Source organism: Chiloscyllium punctatum, unplaced genomic scaffold (assembly GCF_047496795.1).
Source record: "Chiloscyllium punctatum isolate Juve2018m unplaced genomic scaffold, sChiPun1.3 scaffold_473, whole genome shotgun sequence".
Lineage (NCBI taxonomy): Eukaryota > Metazoa > Chordata > Chondrichthyes > Orectolobiformes > Hemiscylliidae > Chiloscyllium > Chiloscyllium punctatum.
In genome coordinates, this window is record NW_027310207.1 from 54,903 (window position 1) to 77,588 (window position 22,686).

Here is a 22,686-nt window from a genome sequence, read left to right on the forward strand (position 1 = left end):
AGAGGGTTAGATGCAGAGTAAAGCTCCCTCTACATCAAACACTCCCAGGGACAGGGGGGGGTTAGATGCAGAGTAAAGCTCCCTCTACATCAAACACTCCCAGGGACGGGGGGTTAGAGACAGAGTAAAGCTCCCTCTACATCAAACACTCCCACGGATAGAGGGTTAGATGCAGAGTAAAGCTCCCTCTACATCAAACACTCCCAGGGACAGGGGGATTAGATGCAGAGTAAAGCTCCCTCTACATCAAACACTCCCAGGGACAGGGGGGGTTAGAGACAGAGTAAAGCTCGCTCTACATCAAACACTCCCAGGGACAGGGGGGTTAGATGCAGAGTAAAGCTCCCTCTACATCAAACACTCCCAGGGACAGGGGGTTTAGATGCAGAGTAAAGCTCCCTCTACATCAAACACTCCCAGGGACAGGGGGGTTAGATGCAGAGTAAAGCTCTCTCTGCATCAAACACTCCCAGGGACAGGGGGGGTTAGAGACAGAGTAAAGCTCCCTCTACATCAAACACTCCCAGGGACAGGGAGTTAGATGCAGAGTAAAGCTCCCTCTACATCAAACACTCCCAGGGGCGGGGGGTTAGAGACAGAGTAAAGCTCCCTCTACATCAAGCACTCCCACGGACAGAGGGTTAGATGCAGAGTAAAGCTCCCTCTACATCAAACACTCCCAGGGACAGGGGGTTAGATGCAGAGTAAAGCTCCCTCTACATCAAACACTCCCAGGGACAGGGGGGCTAGAGACAGAGTAAAGCTCCCTCTACATCAAACACTCCCAGGGACAGGGGGGGTTAGATGCAGAGTAAAGCTCCCTCTACATCAAACACTCCCAGGGACAGGGGGGGTTAGAGACAGAGTAAAGCTCCCTCTACATCAAACACTCCCAGGGACAGGGGGGGTTAGAGACAGAGTAAAGCTCCCTCTACATCAAACACTCCCAGGGACAGGGGGGGTTAGATGCAGAGTAAAGCTCCTCTACACCTTCTGTCCCAGCCCAGGATGTGTAGTGGGAGCAGTGCCCGTATCCCACCCTGTCCGGAGCCCCTTCCTGTTCCTGTCAGACTCTCTGGGTGACACTGTTGGCGATGCACACATACCACGGCCCCTGCACCCTCCCTCCCCACCCCCAACCCGTTCAGGACCAGCGACGAGCTCCCTCTACTTCCCTCCCCCCTCCCGGCCTGCTCTCCCCCTGGCCTCCCCTCCCCCTGGCCTCCCCTCCCCCTGGCCTTCCCTCCATCTCCCTACCTGCACCGGGCCCCACCATCGCAACCCCCTCTCAATCACGGCTGGCTATTCGACCACAGAAGGCATGTGTCCAAAGGTACTCTTCCCCCAGACCGGGCTAGTACACCCGGGTGGGGCAGAATGGACTCCAAGCATCTGTAGGCACCCTGTCCAGCTCCGCAGCCACACATCCCTCGTCACCCAACACCCCCCACCCCGCCCACAGTCACTGACTGCACCCAACAGTCCCTGTCAGCGCTGAGGGAGTGGGGGCTGTGGGAAGGTCAGTGCTGAGGGAGTGGGGGCTGTGGGAGGGTCAGTGCTGAGGGAGTGGGGGCTGTGGGAGGGTCAGTGCTGAGGGAGGGTCAGTGCTGAGGGAGGGTCAGTGCTGAGGGAGCGGGGGCTGTGGGAGGGTCAGTGCTGAGGGAGGGTCAGTGCTGAGGGAGGGTCAGTGCTGAGGGAGGGTCAGTGCTGAGGGAGCGGGGGCTGTGGGAGGGTCAGTGCTGTGGGAGCGGGGGCTGTGGGAGGGTCAGTGCTGAGGGAGCGGGGGCTGTGGGAGGGTCAGTGCTGAGGGAGCGGGGGCTGTGGGAGGGTCAGTGCTGAGGGAGCGGGGGCTGTGGGAGGGTCAGTGCTGAGGGAGTGGGGGCTGTGGGAGGGTCAGTGCTGAGGGAGTGGGTGCTGTGGGAGGGTCAGTGCTGAGGGAGTGGGGGCTGTGGGAGGGTCAGTGCTGAGGGAGTGGGGGCTGTGGGAGGGTCAGTGCTGAGGGAGTGGGGGCTGTGGGAGGGTCAGTGCTGAGGGAGCGTGGGCTGTGGGAGGGTCAGTGCTGAGGGAGGGTCAGTGCTGAGGGAGCGGGGGCTGTGGGAGGGTCAGTGCTGAGGGAGTGGGGGCTGTGGGAGGGTCAGTGCTGAGGGAGTGGGGGCTGTGGGAGGGTCAGTGCTGAGGGAGTGGACGCTGTGGGAGGGTCAGTGCTGAGGGAGTGGGGGCTGTGGGAGGGTCAGTGCTGAGGGAGTGGACGCTGTGGGAGGGTCAGTGCTGAGGGAGCGAGTGCTGTGGGAGGGTCAGTGCTGAGGGAGTGGGGGCTGTGGGAGGGTCAGTGCTGAGGGAGTGGGGACTGTGGGAGGGTCAGGGCTGAGGGAGCGGGGGCTGTGGGAGGGTCAGTGCTGAGGGAGCGAAGGGCTGTGGGAGGGTCAGTGCTGAGGGAGCGGGGGCTGTGGGAGGGTCAGTGCCGAGGGAGTGGGGGGCTGAGGGAGGGTCAGTGCTGAGGGAGGGTCAATGCTGAGGGAGGGTCAGTGCTGAGGGAGCGGGGGCTGTGGGAGGGTCAGTGCTGAGGGAGCGGGGGCTGTGGGAGGGTCAGTGCTGAGGGAGGGTCAGTGCTGAGGGAGTGGGGGCTGTGGGAGGGTCAGTGCTGAGGGAGGGTCAGTGCTGAGGGAGGGTCAGTGCTGAGGGAGTGGGGGCTGTGGGAGGGTCAGTGCTGAGGGAGTGGGGGCTGAGGGAGGGTCAATGCTGAGGGAGTGGACGCTGTGGGAGGGTCAGTGCTGAGGGAGGGTCAGTGCTGAGGGAGGGTCAGTGCTGAGGGAGCGGGGGCTGTGTAAGGGTCAGTGCTGAGGGAGTGGGGGCTGTGGGAGGGTCAGTGCTGAGGGAGGGTCAGTGCTGAGGGAGTGGAGGGCTGTGGGAGGGTCAGCGCCGAGGGAGTGGGGGGCTGTGGGAGGGTCAGTGCCGAGGGAGTGGGGGGCTGAGGGAGGGTCAGTGCTGAGGGAGCAGGCGCTGTGGGAGGGTCAGTGCTGAGGGAGTGGGGGCTGTGGGAGGGTCAGTGCTGAGGGAGCGGGGACTGTGGGAGGGTCAGTGCTGAGGGAGTGGGGGCTGTGGGAGGGTCAGTGCTGAGGGAGTGGGGGCTGTGGGAGGGTCAGTGCTGAGGGAGTGGGGGCTGTGGGACGGTCAGCGCCGAGGGAGTGGGGGGCTGTGGGAGGGTCAGTGCTGAGGGAGTGGGGGGCTGTGGGAGGGTCAGTGCTGAGGGAGTGGGGGCTGTGGGAGGGTCAGCGCCGAGGGAGTGGGGGGCTGTGGGAGGGTCAGTGCTGAGGGAGTGGGGGCTGTGGGAGGGTCAGTGCTGAGGGAGTGGGGGCTGTGGGAGGGTCAGTGCTGAGGGAGTGGGGGCTGTGGGAGGGTCAGTGCTGAGGGAGCGGGCGCTGTGGAAGGGTCAGTGCTGAGGGAGTGGGGGCTGTGGGAGGGTCAGTGCTGAGGGAGGGTCAGTGCTGAGGGAGCGGGGGCTGTGGGAGGGTCAGTGCTGAGGGAGTGGGGGCTGTGGGAGGGTCAGTGCTGAGGGAGCGGGGGCTGTGGGAGGGTCAGTGCTGAGGGAGGGTCAGTGCTGAGGGAGGGTCAGTGCTGAGGGAGTGGGGGCTGTGGGAGGGTCAGTGCTGAGGGAGCGGCCATTATCACTTCCCCATGTTAATGTTTCTCTCTCTCTCTCTCTGTGTACAGACACTGTCCACTGCTGTGGTCCAGGTGTACATGGCCCTGCCCAGCAGTAACCATCTTTGGACTATGTGCTACACAGGAGTGGTGTGTTTCATCAAAGACAACCCCAAACGATCCTATTTCATCCGACTCTACAGCCTCAAGGTTCCTCTCACATTCCGAATTCTCTTCAATGCAGTGTTTCTGACTCACTCCGAGTGTGGGTCTGACCGAGGGATACGGAGATGGGGAACTGTGCTCCGAGTGTGGGTCTGACCGAGGGATACGGAGACGGGGAACTGTGCACGGTGCTCCGAGTGTGGGTCTGACCGAGGGATACGGAGATGGGGAACTGTGCACGGTGCTCCGAGTGTGGGTCTGACCGAGGGATACGGAGATGGGGAACTGTGCACGGTGCTCCGAGTGTGGGTCTGACCGAGGGATAGGGAGATGGGGAACTGTGCACGGTGCTCCGAGTGTGGGTCTGACCGAGGGATAGGGAGATGGGGAACTGTGCACGGTGCTCCGAGTGTGGGTCTGACCGAGGGATACGGAGATGGGGAACTGTGCACGGTGCTCCGAGTGTGGGTCTGACCGAGGGATAGGGAGATGGGGAACTGTGCACGGTGCTCCGAGTGTGGGTCTGACCGAGGGATATGGAGATGGGGAACTGTGCACGGTGCTCCGAGTGTGGGTCTGACCGAGGGATAGGGAGATGGGGAACTGTGCACGGTGCTCCGAGTGTGGGTCTGACCGAGGGATATGGAGATGGGGAACTGTGCACGGTGCTCCGAGTGTGGGTCTGACTGAGGGATACGGAGATGGGGAACTGTGTACGGTGCTCCGAGTGTGGGTCTGACCGAGGGATACAGAGACGGGGAACTGTGCACGGTGCTCCGAGTGTGGGTCTGACCGAGGGATACGGAGATGGGGAACTGTGCACGGTGCTCCGAGTGTGGGTCTGACCGAGGGATACGGAGACGGGGAACTGTGCACGGTGCTCCGAGTGTGGGTCTGACCGAGGGATAGGGAGATGGGGAACTGTGCACGGTGCTCCGAGTGTGGGTCTGACCGAGGGATACGGAGAGGGGGAACTGTGCTCCAAGTGTGGGTCTGACCGAGGGATACGGAGATGGGGAACTGTGCTCCGAGTGTGGGTCTGACCGAGGGATACGGAGATGGGGAACTGTGCTCCGAGTGTGGGTCCGACCGAGGGATAGGGAGATGGGGAACTGTGCACGGTGCTCCGAGTGTGGGTCTGACCGAGGGATACGGAGATGGGGAACTGTGCTCCGAGTGTGGGTCTGACCGAGGGATACGGAGATGGGGAACTGTGCTCCGAGTGTGGGTCTGACCGAGGGATACGGAGATGGGGAACTGTGCACGGTGCTCCGAGTGTGGGTCTGACCGAGGGATAGGGAGACGGGGAACTGTGCTCCGAGTGTGGGTCTGACTGAGGGATACGGAGATGGGGAACTGTGCACGGTGCTCCGAGTGTGGGTCTGACCGAGGGATAGGGAGATGGGGAACTGTGCACGGTGCTCCGAGTGTGGGTCTGACCGAGGGATAGGGAGACGGGGAACTGTGCACGGTGCTCCGAGTGTGGGTCCGACCGAGGGATAGGGAGATGGGGAACTGTGCTCCGAGTGTGGGTCTGACTGAGGGATACGGAGATGGGGAACTGTGCACGGTGCTCCGAGTGTGGGTCTGACCGAGGGATAGGGAGATGGGGAACTGTGCACGGTGCTCCGAGTGTGGGTCTGACCGAGGGATAGGGAGACGGGGAACTGTGCACGGTGCTCCGAGTGTGGGTCTGACCGAGGGATACGGAGATGGGGAACTGTGCACGGTGCTCCGAGTGTGGGTCTGACCGAGGGATACGGAGATGGGGAACTGTGCACGGTGCTCCGAGTGTGGGTCTGACCGAGGGATAGGGAGATGGGGAACTGTGCACGGTGCTCCGAGTGTGGGTCTGACCGAGGGATAGGGAGATGGGGAACTGTGCACGGTGCTCCGAGTGTGGGTCTGACCGAGGGATACGGAGATGGGGAACTGTGCACGGTGCTCCGAGTGTGGGTCTGACCGAGGGATAGGGAGACGGGGAACTGTGCTCCGAGTGTGGGTCTGACCGAGGGATACGGAGATGGGGAACTGTGCTCCGAGTGTGGGTCTGACCGAGGGATACGGAGATGGGGAACTGTGCACGGTGCTCCGAGTGTGGGTCTGACCGAGGGATAGGGAGAATGGGGAACTGTGCACGGTGCTCCGAGTGTGGGTCTGACCGAGGGATAGGGAGACGGGGAACTGTGCACGGTGCTCCGAGTGTGGGTCTGACCGAGGGATACGGAGATGGGGAACTGTGCACGGTGCTCCGAGTGTGGGTCTGACCGAGGGATAGGGAGATGGGGAACTGTGCAGGGTGCTCCGAGTGTGGGTCTGACCGAGGGATACGGAGACGGGGAACTGTGCACGGTGCTCCGAGTGTGGGTCTGACCGAGGGATACGGAGATGGGGAACTGTGCACGGTGCTCCGAGTGTGGGTCTGACCGAGGGAGAGGGAGATGGGGAACTGTGCACGGTGCTCCGAGTGTGGGTCTGACCGAGGGATAGGGAGACGGGGAACTGTGCACGGTGCTCCGAGTGTGGGTCTGACCGAGGGATACGGAGATGGGGAACTGTGCACGGTGCTCCGAGTGTGGGTCTGACCGAGGGATACGGAGATGGGGAACTGTGCACGGTGCTCCGAGTGTGGGTCTGACCGAGGGATACGGAGACGGGGAACTGTGCACGGTGCTCCGAGTGTGGGTCTGACCGAGGGATACGGAGAGGGGGAACTGTGCACGGTGCTCCGAGTGTGGGTCTGACCGAGGGATAGGGAGATGGGGAACTGTGCACGGTGCTCCGAGTGTGGGTCTGACCGAGGGATAGGGAGATGGGGAACTGTGCTCCGAGTGTGGGTCTGACCGAGGGATACGGAGATGGGGAACTGTGCACGGTGCTCCGAGTGTGGGTCTGACCGAGGGATACGGAGATGGGGAACTGTGCACGGTGCTCCGAGTGTGGGTCTGACCGAGGGATAGGGAGATGGGGAACTGTGCTCCGAGTGTGGGTCTGACCGAGGGATACGGAGATGGGGAACTGTGCACGGTGCTCCGAGTGTGGGTCTGACCGAGGGATACGGAGATGGGGAACTGTGCACGGTGCTCCGAGTGTGGGTCTGACCGAGGGATAGGGAGATGGGGAACTGTGCTCCGAGTGTGGGTCTGACCGAGGGATAGGGAGATGGGGAACTGTGCTCCGAGTGTGGGTCTGACCGAGGGATACGGAGAGGGGGAACTGTGCACGGTGCTCCGAGTGTGGGTCTGACCGAGGGATACGGAGAATGGGGAACTGTGCACGGTGCTCCGAGTGTGGGTCTGACCGAGGGATACGGAGATGGGGAACTGTGCACGGTGCTCCGAGTGTGGGTCTGACCGAGGGATACGGAGATGGGGAACTGTGCACGGTGCTCCGAGTGTGGGTCTGACCGAGGGATACGGGGATGGGGAACTGTGCACGGTGCTCCGAGTGTGGGTCTGACCGAGGGATACGGAGAGGGGGAACTGTGCACGGTGCTCCGAGTGTGGGTCTGACCGAGGGATACGGAGAGGGGGAACTGTGCACGGTGCTCCGAGTGTGGGTCTGACCGAGGGATACGGAGATGGGGAACTGTGCTCCGAGTGTGGGTCTGACCGAGGGATAGGGAGATGGGGAACTGTGCACGGTGCTCCGAGTGTGGGTCTGACCGAGGGATAGGGAGATGGGGAACTGTGCACGGTGCTCCGAGTGTGGGTCTGACAGAGGGATAGGGAGATGGGGAACTGTGCACGGTGCTCCGAGTGTGGGTCTGACAGAGGGATACGGAGATGGGGAACTGTGCACGGTGCTCCGAGTGTGGGTCTGACCGAGGGATAGGGAGATGGGGAACTGTGCACGGTGCTCCGAGTGTGGGTCTGACCGAGGGATACGGAGATGGGGAACTGTGCACGGTGCTCCGAGTGTGGGTCTGACCGAGGGATACGGAGATGGGGAACTGTGCACGGTGCTCCGAGTGTGGGTCTGACCGAGGGATACGGAGACGGGGAACTGTGCACGGTGCTCCGAGTGTGGGTCTGACTGAGGGATAGGGAGACGGGGAACTGTGCACGGTGCTCCGAGTGTGGGTCTGACCGAGGGATAGGGAGACGGGGAACTGTGCACGGTGCTCCGAGTGTGGGTCTGACTGAGGGATAGGGAGACGGGGAACTGTGCACGGTGCTCCGAGTGTGGGTCTGACCGAGGGATAGGGAGATGGGGAACTCTGCACGGTGCTCCGAGTGTGGGTCTGACCGAGGGATAGGGAGACGGGGAACTGTGCAGGGTGCTCCGAGTGTGGGTCTGACCGAGGGATACGGAGATGGGGAACTGTGCACGGTGCTCCGAGTGTGGGTCTGACCGAGGGATACGGACATGGGGAACTGTGCACGGTGCTCCGAGTGTGGGTCTGACCGAGGGATAGGGAGATGGGGAACTGTGCACGGTGCTCCGAGTGTGGGTCTGACCAAGGGATACGGAGAGGGGGAACTGTGCACGGTGCTCCGAGTGTGGGTCTGACCGAGGGATACGGAGACGGGGAACTGTGCACGGTGCTCCGAGTGTGGGTCTGACCGAGGGATACGGAGATGGGGAACTGTGCACGGTGCTCCGAGTGTGGGTCTGACCGAGGGATACGGAGACGGGGAACTGTGCACGGTGCTCCGAGTGTGGGTCTGACCGAGGGATACGGAGACGGGGAACTGTGCACGGTGCTCCGAGTGTGGGTCTGACCGAGGGATACGGAGACGGGGAACTGTGCACGGTGCTCCGAGTGTGGGTCTGACCGAGGGATACGGAGATGGGGAACTGTGCACGGTGCTCCGAGTGTGGGTCTGACCGAGGGATACGGAGATGGGGAACTGTGCACGGTGCTCCGAGTGTGGGTCTGACCGAGGGATAGGGAGATGGGGAACTGTACACGATGCTCCGAGTGTGGGTCTGACCGAGGGATAGGGAGACGGGGAACTGTGCACGGTGCTCCGAGTGTGGGTCTGACCGAGGGATACGGAGAGGGGGAACTGTGCACGGTGCTCCGAGTGTGGGTCTGACCGAGGGATAGGGAGACGGGGAACTGTGCACGGTGCTCCGAGTGTGGGTCTGACCGAGGGATAGGGAGACGGGGAACTGTGCACGGTGCTCCGAGTGTGGGTCTGACCGAGGGATAGGGAGATGGGGAACTGTGCACGGTGCTCCGAGTGTGGGTCTGACCGAGGGATACGGAGACGGGGAACTGTGCACTGTGCTCCGAGTGTGGGTCTGACCGAGGGATACGGAGATGGGGAACTGTGCACGGTGCTCCGAGTGTGGGTCTGACTGAGGGATACGGAGATGGGGAACTGTGCACGGTGCTCCGAGTGTGGGTCTGACCGAGGGATAGGGAGACGGGGAACTGTGCACGGTGCTCCGAGTGTGGGTCTGACCGAGGGATACGGAGATGGGGAACTGTGCACGGTGCTCCGAGTGTGGGTCTGACCGAGGGATAGGGAGATGGGGAACTGTGCACGGTGCTCCGAGTGTGGGTCTGACCGAGGGATACGGAGATGGGGAACTGTGCACGGTGCTCCGAGTGTGGGTCTGACCGAGGGATACGGAGATGGGGAACTGTGCACGGTGCTCCGAGTGTGGGTCTGACCGAGGGATAGGGAGACGGGGAACTGTGCTCCGAGTGTGGGTCTGACCGAGGGATACGGAGATGGGGAACTGTGCGCGGTGCTCCGAGTGTGGGTCTGACCGAGGGATAGGGAGACGGGGAACTGTGCTCCGAGTGTGGGTCTGACCGAGGGATACGGAGAGGGGGAACTGTGCACGGTGCTCCGAGTGTGGGTCTGACCGAGGGATAGGGAGATGGGGAACTGTGCGCGGTGCTCCGAGTGTGGGTCTGACCGAGGGATAGGGAGACGGGGAACTGTGCTCCGAGTGTGGGTCTGACCGAGGGATACGGAGATGGGGAACTGTGCGCGGTGCTCCGAGTGTGGGTCTGACAGAGGGATACGGAGAGGGGGAACTGTGCACGGTGCTCCGGGTGTGGGTCTGACCGAGGGATACGGAGATGGGGAACTGTGCACGGTGCTCCGAGTGTGGGTCTGACCGAGGGATAGGGAGATGGGGAACTGTGCACGGTGCTCCGAGTGTGGGTCTGACCGAGGGATAGGGAGATGGGGAACTGTGCACGGTGCTCCGAGTGTGGGTCTGACCGAGGGATAGGGAGATGGGGAACTGTGCACGGTGCTCCGAGTGTGGGTCTGACCGAGGGATACGGAGATGGGGAACTGTGCACGGTGCTCCGAGTGTGGGTCTGACCGAGGGATAGGGAGACGGGGAACTGTGCTCCGAGTGTGGGTCTGACCGAGGGATACGGAGATGGGGAACTGTGCTCCGAGTGTGGGTCTGACCGAGGGATACGGAGATGGGGAACTGTGCACGGTGCTCCGAGTGTGGGTCTGACCGAGGGATAGGGAGAATGGGGAACTGTGCACGGTGCTCCGAGTGTGGGTCTGACCGAGGGATAGGGAGACGGGGAACTGTGCACGGTGCTCCGAGTGTGGGTCTGACCGAGGGATACGGAGATGGGGAACTGTGCACGGTGCTCCGAGTGTGGGTCTGACCGAGGGATAGGGAGATGGGGAACTGTGCAGGGTGCTCCGAGTGTGGGTCTGACCGAGGGATACGGAGACGGGGAACTGTGCACGGTGCTCCGAGTGTGGGTCTGACCGAGGGATACGGAGATGGGGAACTGTGCACGGTGCTCCGAGTGTGGGTCTGACCGAGGGAGAGGGAGATGGGGAACTGTGCACGGTGCTCCGAGTGTGGGTCTGACCGAGGGATAGGGAGATGGGGAACGGTGCTCCGAGTGTGGGTCTGACCGAGGGATACGGAGATGGGGAACTGTGCACGGTGCTCCGAGTGTGGGTCTGACTGAGGGATAGGGAGACGGGGATCTGTGCACGGTGCTCCGAGTGTGGGACTGACTGAGGGATACGGAGAGGGGGAACTGTGCACGGTGCTCCGAGTGTGGGTCTGACCGAGGGATACGGAGAGGGGGAACTGTGCACGGTGCTCCGAGTGTGGGTCTGACCGAGGGATAGGGAGATGGGGAACTGTGCGCGGTGCTCCGAGTGTGGGTCTGACCGAGGGATAGGGAGATGGGGAACTGTGCACGGTGCTCCGAGTGTGGGTCTGACCGAGGGATACGGAGATGGGGAACTGTGCACGGTGCTCCGAGTGTGGGTCTGACCGAGGGATAGGGAGATGGGGAACTGTGCACGGTGCTCCGAGTGTGGGTCTGACCGAGGGATACGGAGATGGGGAACTGTGCACGGTGCTCCGAGTGTGGGTCTGACCGAGGGATAGGGAGATGGGGAACTGTGCTCCGAGTGTGGGTCTGACCGAGGGATACGGAGATGGGGAACTGTGCACGGTGCTCCGAGTGTGGGTCTGACCGAGGGATACGGAGAGGGGGAACTGTGCGCGGTGCTCCGAGTGTGGGTCTGACCGAGGGATAGGGAGATGGGGAACTGTGCACGGTGCTCCGAGTGTGGGTCTGACCGAGGGATAGGGAGATGGGGAACTGTGTACGGTGCTCCGAGTGTGGGTCTGACCGAGGGATAGGGAGACGGGGAACTGTGCACGGTGCTCCGAGTGTGGGTCTGACCGAGGGATAGGGAGACGGGGAACTGTGCACGGTGCTCCGAGTGTGGGTCTGACCAAGGGATAGGGAGATGGGGAACTGTGCTCCGAGTGTGGGTCTGACCGAGGGATAGGGAGATGGGGAACTGTGCACAGTGCTCCGAGTGTGGGTCTGACCGAGGGATAGGGAGATGGGGAACTGTGCACGGTGCTCCGAGTGTGGGTCTGACCAAGGGATAGGGAGATGGGGAACTGTGCACGGTGCTCCGAGTGTGGGTCTGACCGAGGGATAGGGAGATGGGGAACTGTGCTCCGAGTGTGGGTCTGACCGAGGGATAGGGAGATGGGGAACTGTGCACGGTGCTCCAAGTGTGGGTCTGACCGAGGGATACGGAGAGGGGGAACTGTGCACGGTGCTCCGAGTGTGGGTCCGACAGAGGGATACGGAGATGGGGAACTGTGCACGGTGCTCCGAGTGTGGGTCTGACTGAGGGATAGGGAGATGGGGAACTGTGCACGGTGCTCCGAGTGTGGGTCTGACCGAGGGATACGGAGACGGGGAACTGTGCACGGTGCTCCGAGTGTGGGTCTGACCGAGGGATATGGAGATGGGGAACTGTGCACGGTGCTCCGAGTGTGGGTCTGACCGAGGGATAGGGAGATGGGGAACTGTGCACGGTGCTCCGAGTGTGGGTCTGACCGAGGGATACGGAGAGGGGGAACTGTGCACGGTGCTCCGAGTGTGGGTCCGACCGAGGGATACGGAGATGGGGAACTGTGCACGGTGCTCCGAGTGTGGGTCTGACCGAGGGATAGGGAGAGGGGGAACTGTGCACGGTGCTCCGAGTGTGGGTCTGACCAAGGGATAGGGAGATGGGGAACTGTGCACGGTGCTCCGAGTGTGGGTCTGACCGAGGGATAGGGAGATGGGGAACTGTGCTCCGAGTGTGGGTCTGACCGAGGGATACGGAGATGGGGAACTGTGCACGGTGCTCCGAGTGTGGGTCTGACCGAGGGATACGGAGATGGGGAACTGTGCACGGTGCTCCGAGTGTGGGTCTGACCGAGGGATAGGGAGATGGGGAACTGTGCACGGTGCTCCGAGTGTGGGTCTGACTGAGGGATACGGAGATGGGGAACTGTGCACGGTGCTCCGAGTGTGGGTCTGACCGAGGGATACGGAGATGGGGAACTGTGCACGGTGCTCCGAGTGTGGGTCTGACCGAGGGATACAGAGATGGGGAACTGTGCTCCGAGTGTGGGTCTGACCGAGGGATAGGGAGATGGGGAACTGTGCGCGCTGCTCCGAGTGTGGGTCTGACCGAGGGATACGGAGATGGGGAACTGTGCGCGGTGCTCCGAGTGTGGGTCTGACCGAGGGATACGGAGATGGGGAACTGTGCGCGGTGCTCCGAGTGTGGGTCTGACCGAGGGATAGGGAGACGGGGAACTGTGCTCCGAGTGTGGGTCTGACCGAGGGATACGGAGATGGGGAACTGTGCACGGTGCTCCGAGTGTGGGTCTGACCGAGGGATACGGAGATGGGGAACTGTGCACGGTGCTCCGAGTGTGGGTCTGACCGAGGGATACGGAGAGGGGGAACTGTGCACGGTGCTCCGAGTGTGGGTCTGACCGAGGGATAGGGAGAGGGGGAACTGTGCACGGTGCTCCGAGTGTGGGTCTGACCGAGGGATACGGAGAGGGGGAACTGTGCACGGTGCTCCGAGTGTGGGTCTGACCGAGGGATACGGTGATGGGGAACTGTGCACGGTGATCCGAGTGTGGGTCTGACCGAGGGATACGGAGATGGGGAACTGTGCACGGTGCTCCGAGTGTGGGTCTGACCGAGGGATACGGAGACGGGGAACTGTGCACGGTGCTCCGAGTGTGGGTCTGACCGAGGGATAGGGAGACGGGGAACTGTGCACGGTGCTCCGAGTGTGGGTCTGACCGAGGGATACGGAGATGGGGAACTGTGCACGGTGCTCCGAGTGTGGGTCTGACCGAGGGATACGGAGATGGGGAACTGTGCACGGTGCTCCGAGTGTGGGTCTGACCGAGGGATACAGAGATGGGGAACTGTGCTCCGAGTGTGGGTCTGACCGAGGGATAGGGAGATGGGGAACTGTGCGCGGTGCTCCGAGTGTGGGTCTGACCGAGGGATACGGAGATGGGGAACTGTGCGCGGTGCTCCGAGTGTGGGTCTGACCGAGGGATACGGAGATGGGGAACTGTGCGCGGTGCTCCGAGTGTGGGTCTGACCGAGGGATAGGGAGACGGGGAACTGTGCTCCGAGTGTGGGTCTGACCGAGGGATACGGAGATGGGGAACTGTGCACGGTGCTCCGAGTGTGGGTCTGACCGAGGGATACGGAGATGGGGAACTGTGCACGGTGCTCCGAGTGTGGGTCTGACCGAGGGATACGGAGAGGGGGAACTGTGCACGGTGCTCCGAGTGTGGGTCTGACCGAGGGATAGGGAGACGGGGAACTGTGCACGGTGCTCCGAGTGTGGGTCTGACCGAGGGATACGGAGATGGGGAACTGTGCACGGTGCTCCGAGTGTGGGTCTGACCGAGGGATACGGAGATGGGGAACTGTGCACGGTGCTCCGAGTGTGGGTCTGACCGAGGGATACGGAGAGGGGGAACTGTGCACGGTGCTCCGAGTGTGGGTCTGACCGAGGGATAGGGATACGGGGAACTGTGCACGGTGCTCCGAGTGTGGGTCTGACCGAGGGATACGGAGATGGGGAACTGTGCACGGTGCTCCGAGTGTGGGTCTGACCGAGGGATACGGGGATGGGGAACTGTGCACGGTGCTCCGAGTGTGGGTCTGACCGAGGGATACGGAGACAGGAACTGTGCACGGTGCTCCGAGTGTGGGTCTGACCGAGGGATACGGAGATGGGGAACTGTGCACGGTGCTCCGAGTGTGGGTCTGACCGAGGGATAGGGAGAGGGGGAACTGTGCACGGTGCTCCGAGTGTGGGTCTGACCGAGGGATACGGAGAGGGGGAACTGTGCACGGTGCTCCGAGTGTGGGTCTGACCGAGGGATACGGAGAGGGGGAACTGTGCACGGTGCTCCGAGTGTGGGTCTGACCGAGGGATACGGAGATGGGGAACTGTGCACGGTGCTCCGAGTGAGGGTCCGACCGAGGGACAGGGAGAGGGGGAACTGTGCACGGTGCTCCGAGTGTGGGTCTGACCGAGGGATACGGAGATGGGGAACTGTGCACGGTGCTCCGAGTGTGGGTCTGACCGAGGGATAGGGAGATGGGGAACTGTGCTCCGAGTGTGGGTCTGACCGAGGGATACGGAGATGGGGAACTGTGCACGGTGCTCCGAGTGTGGGTCTTACCGAGAGATACGGAGATGGGGAACTGTGCACGGTGCTCCGGGTGTGGGTCTGACCGAGGGATACGGAGATGGGGAACTGTGCACGGTGCTCCGAGTGTGGGTCTGACCGAGGGATAGGGAGATGGGGAACGGTGCTCCGAGTGTGGGTCTGACCGAGGGATACGGAGATGGGGAACTGTGCACGGTGCTCCGAGTGTGGGTCTGACTGAGGGATAGGGAGACGGGGAACTGTGCACGGTGCTCCGAGTGTGGGACTGACTGAGGGATACGGAGAGGGGGAACTGTGCACGGTGCTCCGAGTGTGGGTCTGACCGAGGGATACGGAGAGGGGGAACTGTGCACGGTGCTCCGAGTGTGGGTCTGACCGAGGGATAGGGAGATGGGGAACTGTGCACGGTGCTCCGAGTGTGGGTCTGACCGAGGGATACGGAGATGGGGAACTGTGCACGGTGCTCCGAGTGTGGGTCTGACCGAGGGATAGGGAGATGGGGAACTGTGCACGGTGCTCCGAGTGTGGGTCTGACCGAGGGATACGGAGATGGGGAACTGTGCACGGTGCTCCGAGTGTGGGTCTGACCGAGGGATAGGGAGATGGGGAACTGTGCTCCGAGTGTGGGTCTGACCGAGGGATACGGAGATGGGGAACTGTGCACGGTGCTCCGAGTGTGGGTCTGACCGAGGGATACGGAGAGGGGGAACTGTGCGCGGTGCTCCGAGTGTGGGTCTGACCGAGGGATAGGGAGATGGGGAACTGTGCACGGTGCTCCGAGTGTGGGTCTGACCGAGGGATAGGGAGATGGGGAACTGTGTACGGTGCTCCGAGTGTGGGTCTGACCGAGGGATAGGGAGACGGGGAACTGTGCACGGTGCTCCGAGTGTGGGTCTGACCGAGGGATAGGGAGCCGGGGAACTGTGCACGGTGCTCCGAGTGTGGGTCTGACCAAGGGATAGGGAGATGGGGAACTGTGCTCCGAGTGTGGGTCTGACCGAGGGATAGGGAGATGGGGAACTGTGCACGGTGCTCCGAGTGTGGGTCTGACCGAGGGATAGGGAGATGGGGAACTGTGCACGGTGCTCCGAGTGTGGGTCTGACCAAGGGATAGGGAGATGGGGAACTGTGCACGGTGCTCCGAGTGTGGGTCTGACCGAGGGATAGGGAGATGGGGAACTGTGCTCCGAGTGTGGGTCTGACCGAGGGATAGGGAGATGGGGAACTGTGCACGGTGCTCCAAGTGTGGGTCTGACCGAGGGATACGGAGAGGGGGAACTGTGCACGGTGCTCCGAGTGTGGGTCCGACAGAGGGATACGGAGATGGGGAACTGTGCACGGTGCTCCGAGTGTGGGTCTGACTGAGGGATAGGGAGATGGGGAACTGTGCACGGTGCTCCGAGTGTGGGTCTGACCGAGGGATACGGAGATGGGGAACTGTGCACGGTGCTCCGAGTGTGGGTCTGACTGAGGGATACAGAGACGGGGAACTGTGCACGGTGCTCCGAGTGTGGGTCTGACCGAGGGATACGGAGACGGGGAACTGTGCACGGTGCTCCGAGTGTGGGTCTGACCGAGGGATACGGACATGGGGAACTGTGCACGGTGCTCCGAGTGTGGGTCTGACCGAGGGATAGGGAGATGGGGAACTGTGCACGGTGCTCCGAGTGTGGGTCTGACCAAGGGATAGGGAGATGGGGAACTGTGCTCCGAGTGTGGGTCTGACCGAGGGATACGGGGATGGGGAACTGTGCACGGTGCTCTGAGTGTGGGTCTGACTGAGGGATACGGAGATGGGGAACTGTGCACGGTGCTCCGAGTGTGGGTCTGACCGAGGGATAGGGAGACGGGGAACTGTGCACGGTGCTCCGAGTGTGGGTCTGACCGAGGGATAGGGAGATGGGGAACTGTGCACGGTGCTCCGAGTGTGGGTCTGACCGAGGGATAGGGAGATGGGGAACTGTGCTCCGAGTGTGGGTCTGACCGAGGGATACGGAGAGGGGGAACTGTGCGCGGTGCTCCGAGTGTGGGTCTGACCGAGGGATAGGGAGATGGGGAACTGTGCACGGTGCTCCGAGTGTGGGTCTGACCGAGGGATACGGCGATGGGGAACTGTGCACGGTGCTCCGAGTGTGGGTCTGACCGAGGGATACGGAGATGGGGAACTGTGCACGGTGCTCCGAGTGTGGGTCTGACCGAGGGATACGGAGATGGGGAACTGTGCACGGTGCTCCGAGTGTGGGTCTGACCGAGGGATAGGGAGATGGGGAACTGTGCACGGTGCTCCGAGTGTGGGTCTGACCGAGGGATACGGAGATGGGGAACTGTGCACGGTGCTCCGAGTGTGGGTCTGACCGAGGGATACGGAGATGGGGAACTGTGCACGGTGCTCCGAGTGTGGGTCTGACCGAGGGATAGGGAGATGGGGAACTGTGCACGGTGCTCCGAGTGTGGGTCTGACCGAGGGATACGGAGATGGGGAACTGTGCACGGTGCTCCGAGTGTGGGTCTGACCGAGGGATACGGAGAGGGGGAACTGTGCGCGGTGCTCCGAGTGTGGGTCTGACCGAGGGATAGGGAGATGGGGAACTGTGCACGGTGCTCCGAGTGTGGGTCTGACCGAGGGATACGGCGATGGGGAACTGTGCACGGTGCTCCGAGTGTGGGTCTGACCGAGGGATACGGAGATGGGGAACTGTGCACGGTGCACCGAGTGTGGGTCTGACCGAGGGACAGGGAGAGGGGGAACTGTGCACGGTGCTCCGAGTGTGGGTCTGACCGAGGGATACGGAGATGGGGAACTGTGCACGGTGCTCCGAGTGTGGGTCTGACCGAGGGATACGGAGATGGGGAACTGTGCACCGAGTGTGGGTCTGACCGAGGGATACGGAGATGGGGAACTGTGCACGGTGCTCCGAGTGTGGGTCTGACCGAGGGATACGGAGAGGGGGAACTGTGCGCGGTGCTCCGAGTGTGGGTCTGACCGAGGGATACGGAGAGGGGGAACTGTGCACGGTGCTCCGAGTGTGGGTCTGACCGAGGGATAGGGAGATGGGGAACTGTGCACGGTGCTCCGAGTGTGGGTCTGACCGAGGGATACGGAGATGGGGAACTGTGCACGGTGCTCCGAGTGTGGGTCTGACCGAGGGATAGGGAGATGGGGAACTGTGCACACGGTGCTCCGAGTGTGGGTCTGACCGAGGGATAGGGAGATGGAGAACTGTGCACGGTGCTCCGAGTGTGGGTCTGACAGAGGGATAGGGAGATGGGGAACTGTGCACGGTGCTCCGAGTGTGGGTCTGACAGAGGGATAGGGAGATGGGGAACTGTGCACGGTGCTCCGAGTGTGGGTCTGACCGAGGGATACGGAGATGGGGAACTGTGCACGGTGCTCCGAGTGTGGGTCTGACCGAGGGATACGGAGATGGAGTACTGTGCACGGTGCTCCGAGTGTGGGTCTGACCGAGGGATACGGAGATGGGGAACTGTGCACGGTGCTCCGAGTGTGGGTCTGACCGAGGGATAGGGAGATGGGGAACTGTGCACGGTGCTCCGAGTGTGGGTCTGACCGAGGGATAGGGAGATGGGGAACTGTGCACGGTGCTCCGAGTGTGGGTCTGACCGAGGGATACAGAGACGGGGAACTGTGCACGGTGCTCCGAGTGTGGGTCTGACCGAGGGATACGGAGATGGGGAACTGTGCACGGTGCTCCGAGTGTGGGTCTGACCGAGGGATACGGAGACGGGGAACTGTACTCCGAGTGTGGGTCTGACCGAGGGATACGGAGATGGAGAACTGTGCACGGTGCTCCGAGTGTGGGTCTGACTGAGGGATACGGAGATGGGGAACTGTGCACGGTGCTCCGAGTGTGGGTCTGACCGAGGGATACGGAGATGGGGAACTGTACTCCGAGTGTGGGTCTGACCGAGGGATACGGAGATGGAGAACTGTGCACGGTGCTCCGAGTGTGGGTCTGACCGAGGGATACGGAGATGGGGAACTGTGCACGGTGCTCCGAGTGTGGGTCTGACCGAGGGATACGGAGATGGGGAACTGTGCACGGTGCTCCGAGTGTGGGTCTGACCGAGGGATACGGAGACGGGGAACTGTGCACGGTGCTCCGAGTGTGGGTCTGACCGAGGGATACGGAGATGGGGAACTGTGCTCCGAGTGTGGGTCTGACCGAGGGATAGGGAGATGGGGAACTGTGCACGGTGCTCCGAGTGTGGGTCTGACCAAGGGATACGGAGATGGGGAACTGTGCTCCGAGTGTGGGTCTGACTGAGGGATAGGGAGATGGGGAACTGTGCACGGTGCTCCGAGTGTGGGTTTGACCGAGGGATACGGAGATGGGGAACTGTGCACGGTGCTCCGAGTGTGGGTCTGACCGAGGGATAGGGAGATGGGGAACTGTGCACGGTGCTCCGAGTGTGGGTCTGACCGAGGGATACGGAGACGGGGAACTGTGCACGGTGCTCCGAGTGTGGGTCTGACCGAGGGATACGGAGATGGGGAACTGTGCACGGTGCTCCGAGTGTGGGTCTGACCGAGGGATAGGGAGATGGGGAACTGTGCACGGTGCTCCGAGTGTGGGTCTGACCGAGGGATACGGAGATGGGGAACTGTGCTCCGAGTGTGGGTCTGACCGAGGGATAGGGAGATGGGGAACTGTGCACGGTGCTCCGAGTGTGGGTCTGACCGAGGGATAGGGAGATGGGGAACTGTGCACGGTGCTCCGAGTGTGGGTCTGACCGAGGGATACGGAGAGGGGAACTGTGCACGATGCTCCGAGTGTGGGTCTGACCGAGGGATAGGGAGATGGGGAACTGTGCACGGTGCTCCGAGTGTGGGTCTGACCGAGGGATACGGAGAGGGGGAACTGTGCGCGGTGCTCCGAGTGTGGGTCTGACCGAGGGATACGGAGATGGGGAACTGTGCGCGGTGCTCCGAGTGTGGGTCTGACCGAGGGATACGGAGATGGGGAACTGTGCGCGGTGCTCCGAGTGTGGGTCTGACCGAGGGATACGGAGACGGGGAACTGTGCACGGTGCTCCGAGTGTGGGTCTGACCGAGGGATAGGGAGATGGGGAACTGTGCGCGGTGCTCCGAGTGTGGGTCTGACCGAGGGATACGGAGAGGGGGAACTGTGCGCGGTGCTCCGAGTGTGGGTCTGACCGAGGGATACGGAGATGGGGAACTGTGCGCGGTGCTCCGAGTGTGGGTCTGACCGAGGGGCCTGGAGCCTGGAGCTTGCTCTGCGGGTGGTTGGGTCAGTAGGTGCTAGTGCAATGCAGTGTGCATGTGTGATTCCAACTCCAGCTTTCTCCCCTTTCGGACAGGAGGGCAAAATGGTTTGGGAGCAGGAACTGTACAACCAAATCCAGTACACGCCCCAGCGACCGTTTTTCCACACTTTTCCTGCTGACGTGAGTCTCTCTTTCCCATCTGTCTCATGTGCGATCGGAATTGTTGTTCCCTGTTGAGTCCTGATGCCCACCTTGTTCCCATCCCCTCCCGGGCCAGAGGTGTGTCTGTAGATCTCACGAGGTCGTGGGAGGGGTCAGCTGAGTGGGGTCAGGTTAGAGAGTCCAGGGGTTTGGGACCGCGGGAATAGACATGGAGCAAGTGTGGAGATAGGGAACCAGAGGGGGATACGGGATGGAGGGGGGAGATGGGATAAAGACCCAGAGACGGGGATAGAGGGGGAATGGGATAAAGACCCAGAGGGGGAGACGGGATAGAGGGGGGACGGGATAAAGACCCAGAGACGGGGATAGAGGGGGAACGGGATAAAGACCCAGAGGGGGAGACGGGATAGAGGGGGGACGGGATAAAGACCCAGAGACGGGGATAGAGGGGGAACGGGATAAAGACCCAGAGACGGGGATAGAGGGGGAACGGGATAAAGACCCAGAGGGGGAGACGGGATAGAGGGGGGACGGGATAAAGACCCAGAGACGGGGATAGAGGGGGAACGGGATAAAGACCCAGAGGGGGAGACGGGATAGAGGGGGGACGGGATAAAGACCCAGAGACGGGGATAGAGGGGGAACGGGATAAAGACCCAGAGGGGGAGACGGGGATAGAGGGGGAACGGGATAAAGACCCAGAGACTGGGATAGAGGGGGAACGGGATAAAGACCCAGAGACGGGGATAGAGGGGGAACGGGATAAAGACCCAGAGGGGGAGACGGGGATAGAGGGGGAATGGGATAAAGACCCAGAGACGGGGATAGAGGGGGAACGGGATAAAGACCCAGAGACGGGGATAGAGGGGGAACGGGATAAAGACCCAGAGACGGGGATAGAGGGGGAACGGGATAAAGACCCAGAGGGGGAGACGGGGATAGAGGGGGAGACGGGGATAGAGGGGGAACGGGATAAAGACCCAGAGGCGGGGATAGAGGGGGAACGGGATAAAGACCCAGAGACGGGGATAGAGGGGGAACGTGATAAAGACCCAGAGACGGGGATAGAGGGGGAACGGGATAAAGACCCAGAGGGGGAGACGGGGATAGAGGGGGAGACGGGGATAGAGGGGGAACGTGATAAAGACCCAGAGACGGGGATAGAGGGGGAACGGGATAAAGACCCAGAGACGGGGATAGAGGGGGAACGGGATAAAGACCCAGAGACGGGGATAGAGGGGGAACGTGATAAAGACCCAGAGACGGGGATAGAGGGGGAACGGGATAAAGACCCAGAGACGGGGATAGAGGGGGAACGTGATAAAGACCCAGAGACGGGGATAGAGGGGGAACGGGATAAAGACCCAGAGACGGGGATAGAGGGGGAACGTGATAAAGACCCAGAGACGGGGATAGAGGGGGAACGGGATAAAGACCCAGAGACGGGGATAGAGGGGGGACGGGATAAAGACCCAGAGACGGGGATAGAGGGGGATCGGGATAAAGAGCCAGAGACGGGGATAGAGGGGGGACGAGATAAAGACCCAGAGGGGGAGACGGGGATAGAGGGGGAACGGGATAAAGACCCAGAGACGGGGATAGAGGGGGAACGGGATAAAGACCCAGAGACGGGGATAGAGGGGGAACGGGATAAAGACCCAGAGACGGGGATAGAGGGGGAACGGGATAAAGACCCAGAGGGGGAGACGGGGATAGAGGGGGAACGGGATAAAGACCCAGAGGGGGAGACGGGGATAGAGGGGGAATGGGATAAAGACCCAGAGGGGGAGACGGGGATAGAGGGGGAATGGGATAACGACCCAGAGTGGGGTACGGGGATAGAGGGGGAACGGGATAAAGACCCAGAGACGGGGATAGAGGGGGGAACGGGATAAAGACCCAGAGACGGGGATAGAGGGGGAACGGGATAAAGACCCAGACACGGGGATAGAGGGGGAACGGGATAAAGACCCAGAGGGGGAGACGGGGATAGAGAGGGAACGGGATAAAGACCCAGAGGGGGAGACGGGGATAGAGGGGTAACGGGATAAAGATCCAGAGACGGGGATAGAGGGGGAATGAGATAAAGACCCAGAGACGGGGATAGAGGGGGAACGGGATAAAGACCCAGAGGGGGGAGACGGGGAAAGAGGGGGAACGGGATAAAGACCCAGAGACGGGGATAGAGGGGGGACGGGATAAAGACCCAGAGACGGGGATAGAGGGGGGACGGGATAAAGACCCAGAGACGTGGATAGAGGGGGAATGGGATAAAGACCCAGAGACGGGGATAGAGGGGGAACGGGATAAAGGTCCAGAGACGGGGATAGAGGGGGAACGGGATAAAGACCCAGAGGGGGGAGACGGGGATAGAGGGGGAACAGGATAAAGACCCAGAGACGGGGATAGGGGGGGGAACAGGATAAAGACCCAGAGACGGGGATAGAGGGGGGACGGGATAAAGACCCAGAGACGGGGATACAGGGGAGATCGGGATAAAGA

General features: G+C 62.1%; 1 protein-coding gene across 2 annotated transcripts in view; it reads left to right on the forward strand.

Moving 5' to 3' along the window:
* The window catches only part of wasb (WASP actin nucleation promoting factor b), a 51,612-nt gene that overhangs the window by 2,494 nt on the left and 26,432 nt on the right, over nt 1–22,686 (forward strand). For both annotated transcript variants that reach the window (XM_072567545.1, XM_072567544.1), the window contains exons 2-3: nt 3,712–3,852; nt 20,116–20,202. In XM_072567545.1, the coding sequence (XP_072423646.1) occupies nt 3,712–3,852; nt 20,116–20,202 (228 nt within the window). The remainder of the gene's footprint in view (nt 1–3,711; nt 3,853–20,115; nt 20,203–22,686) is intronic.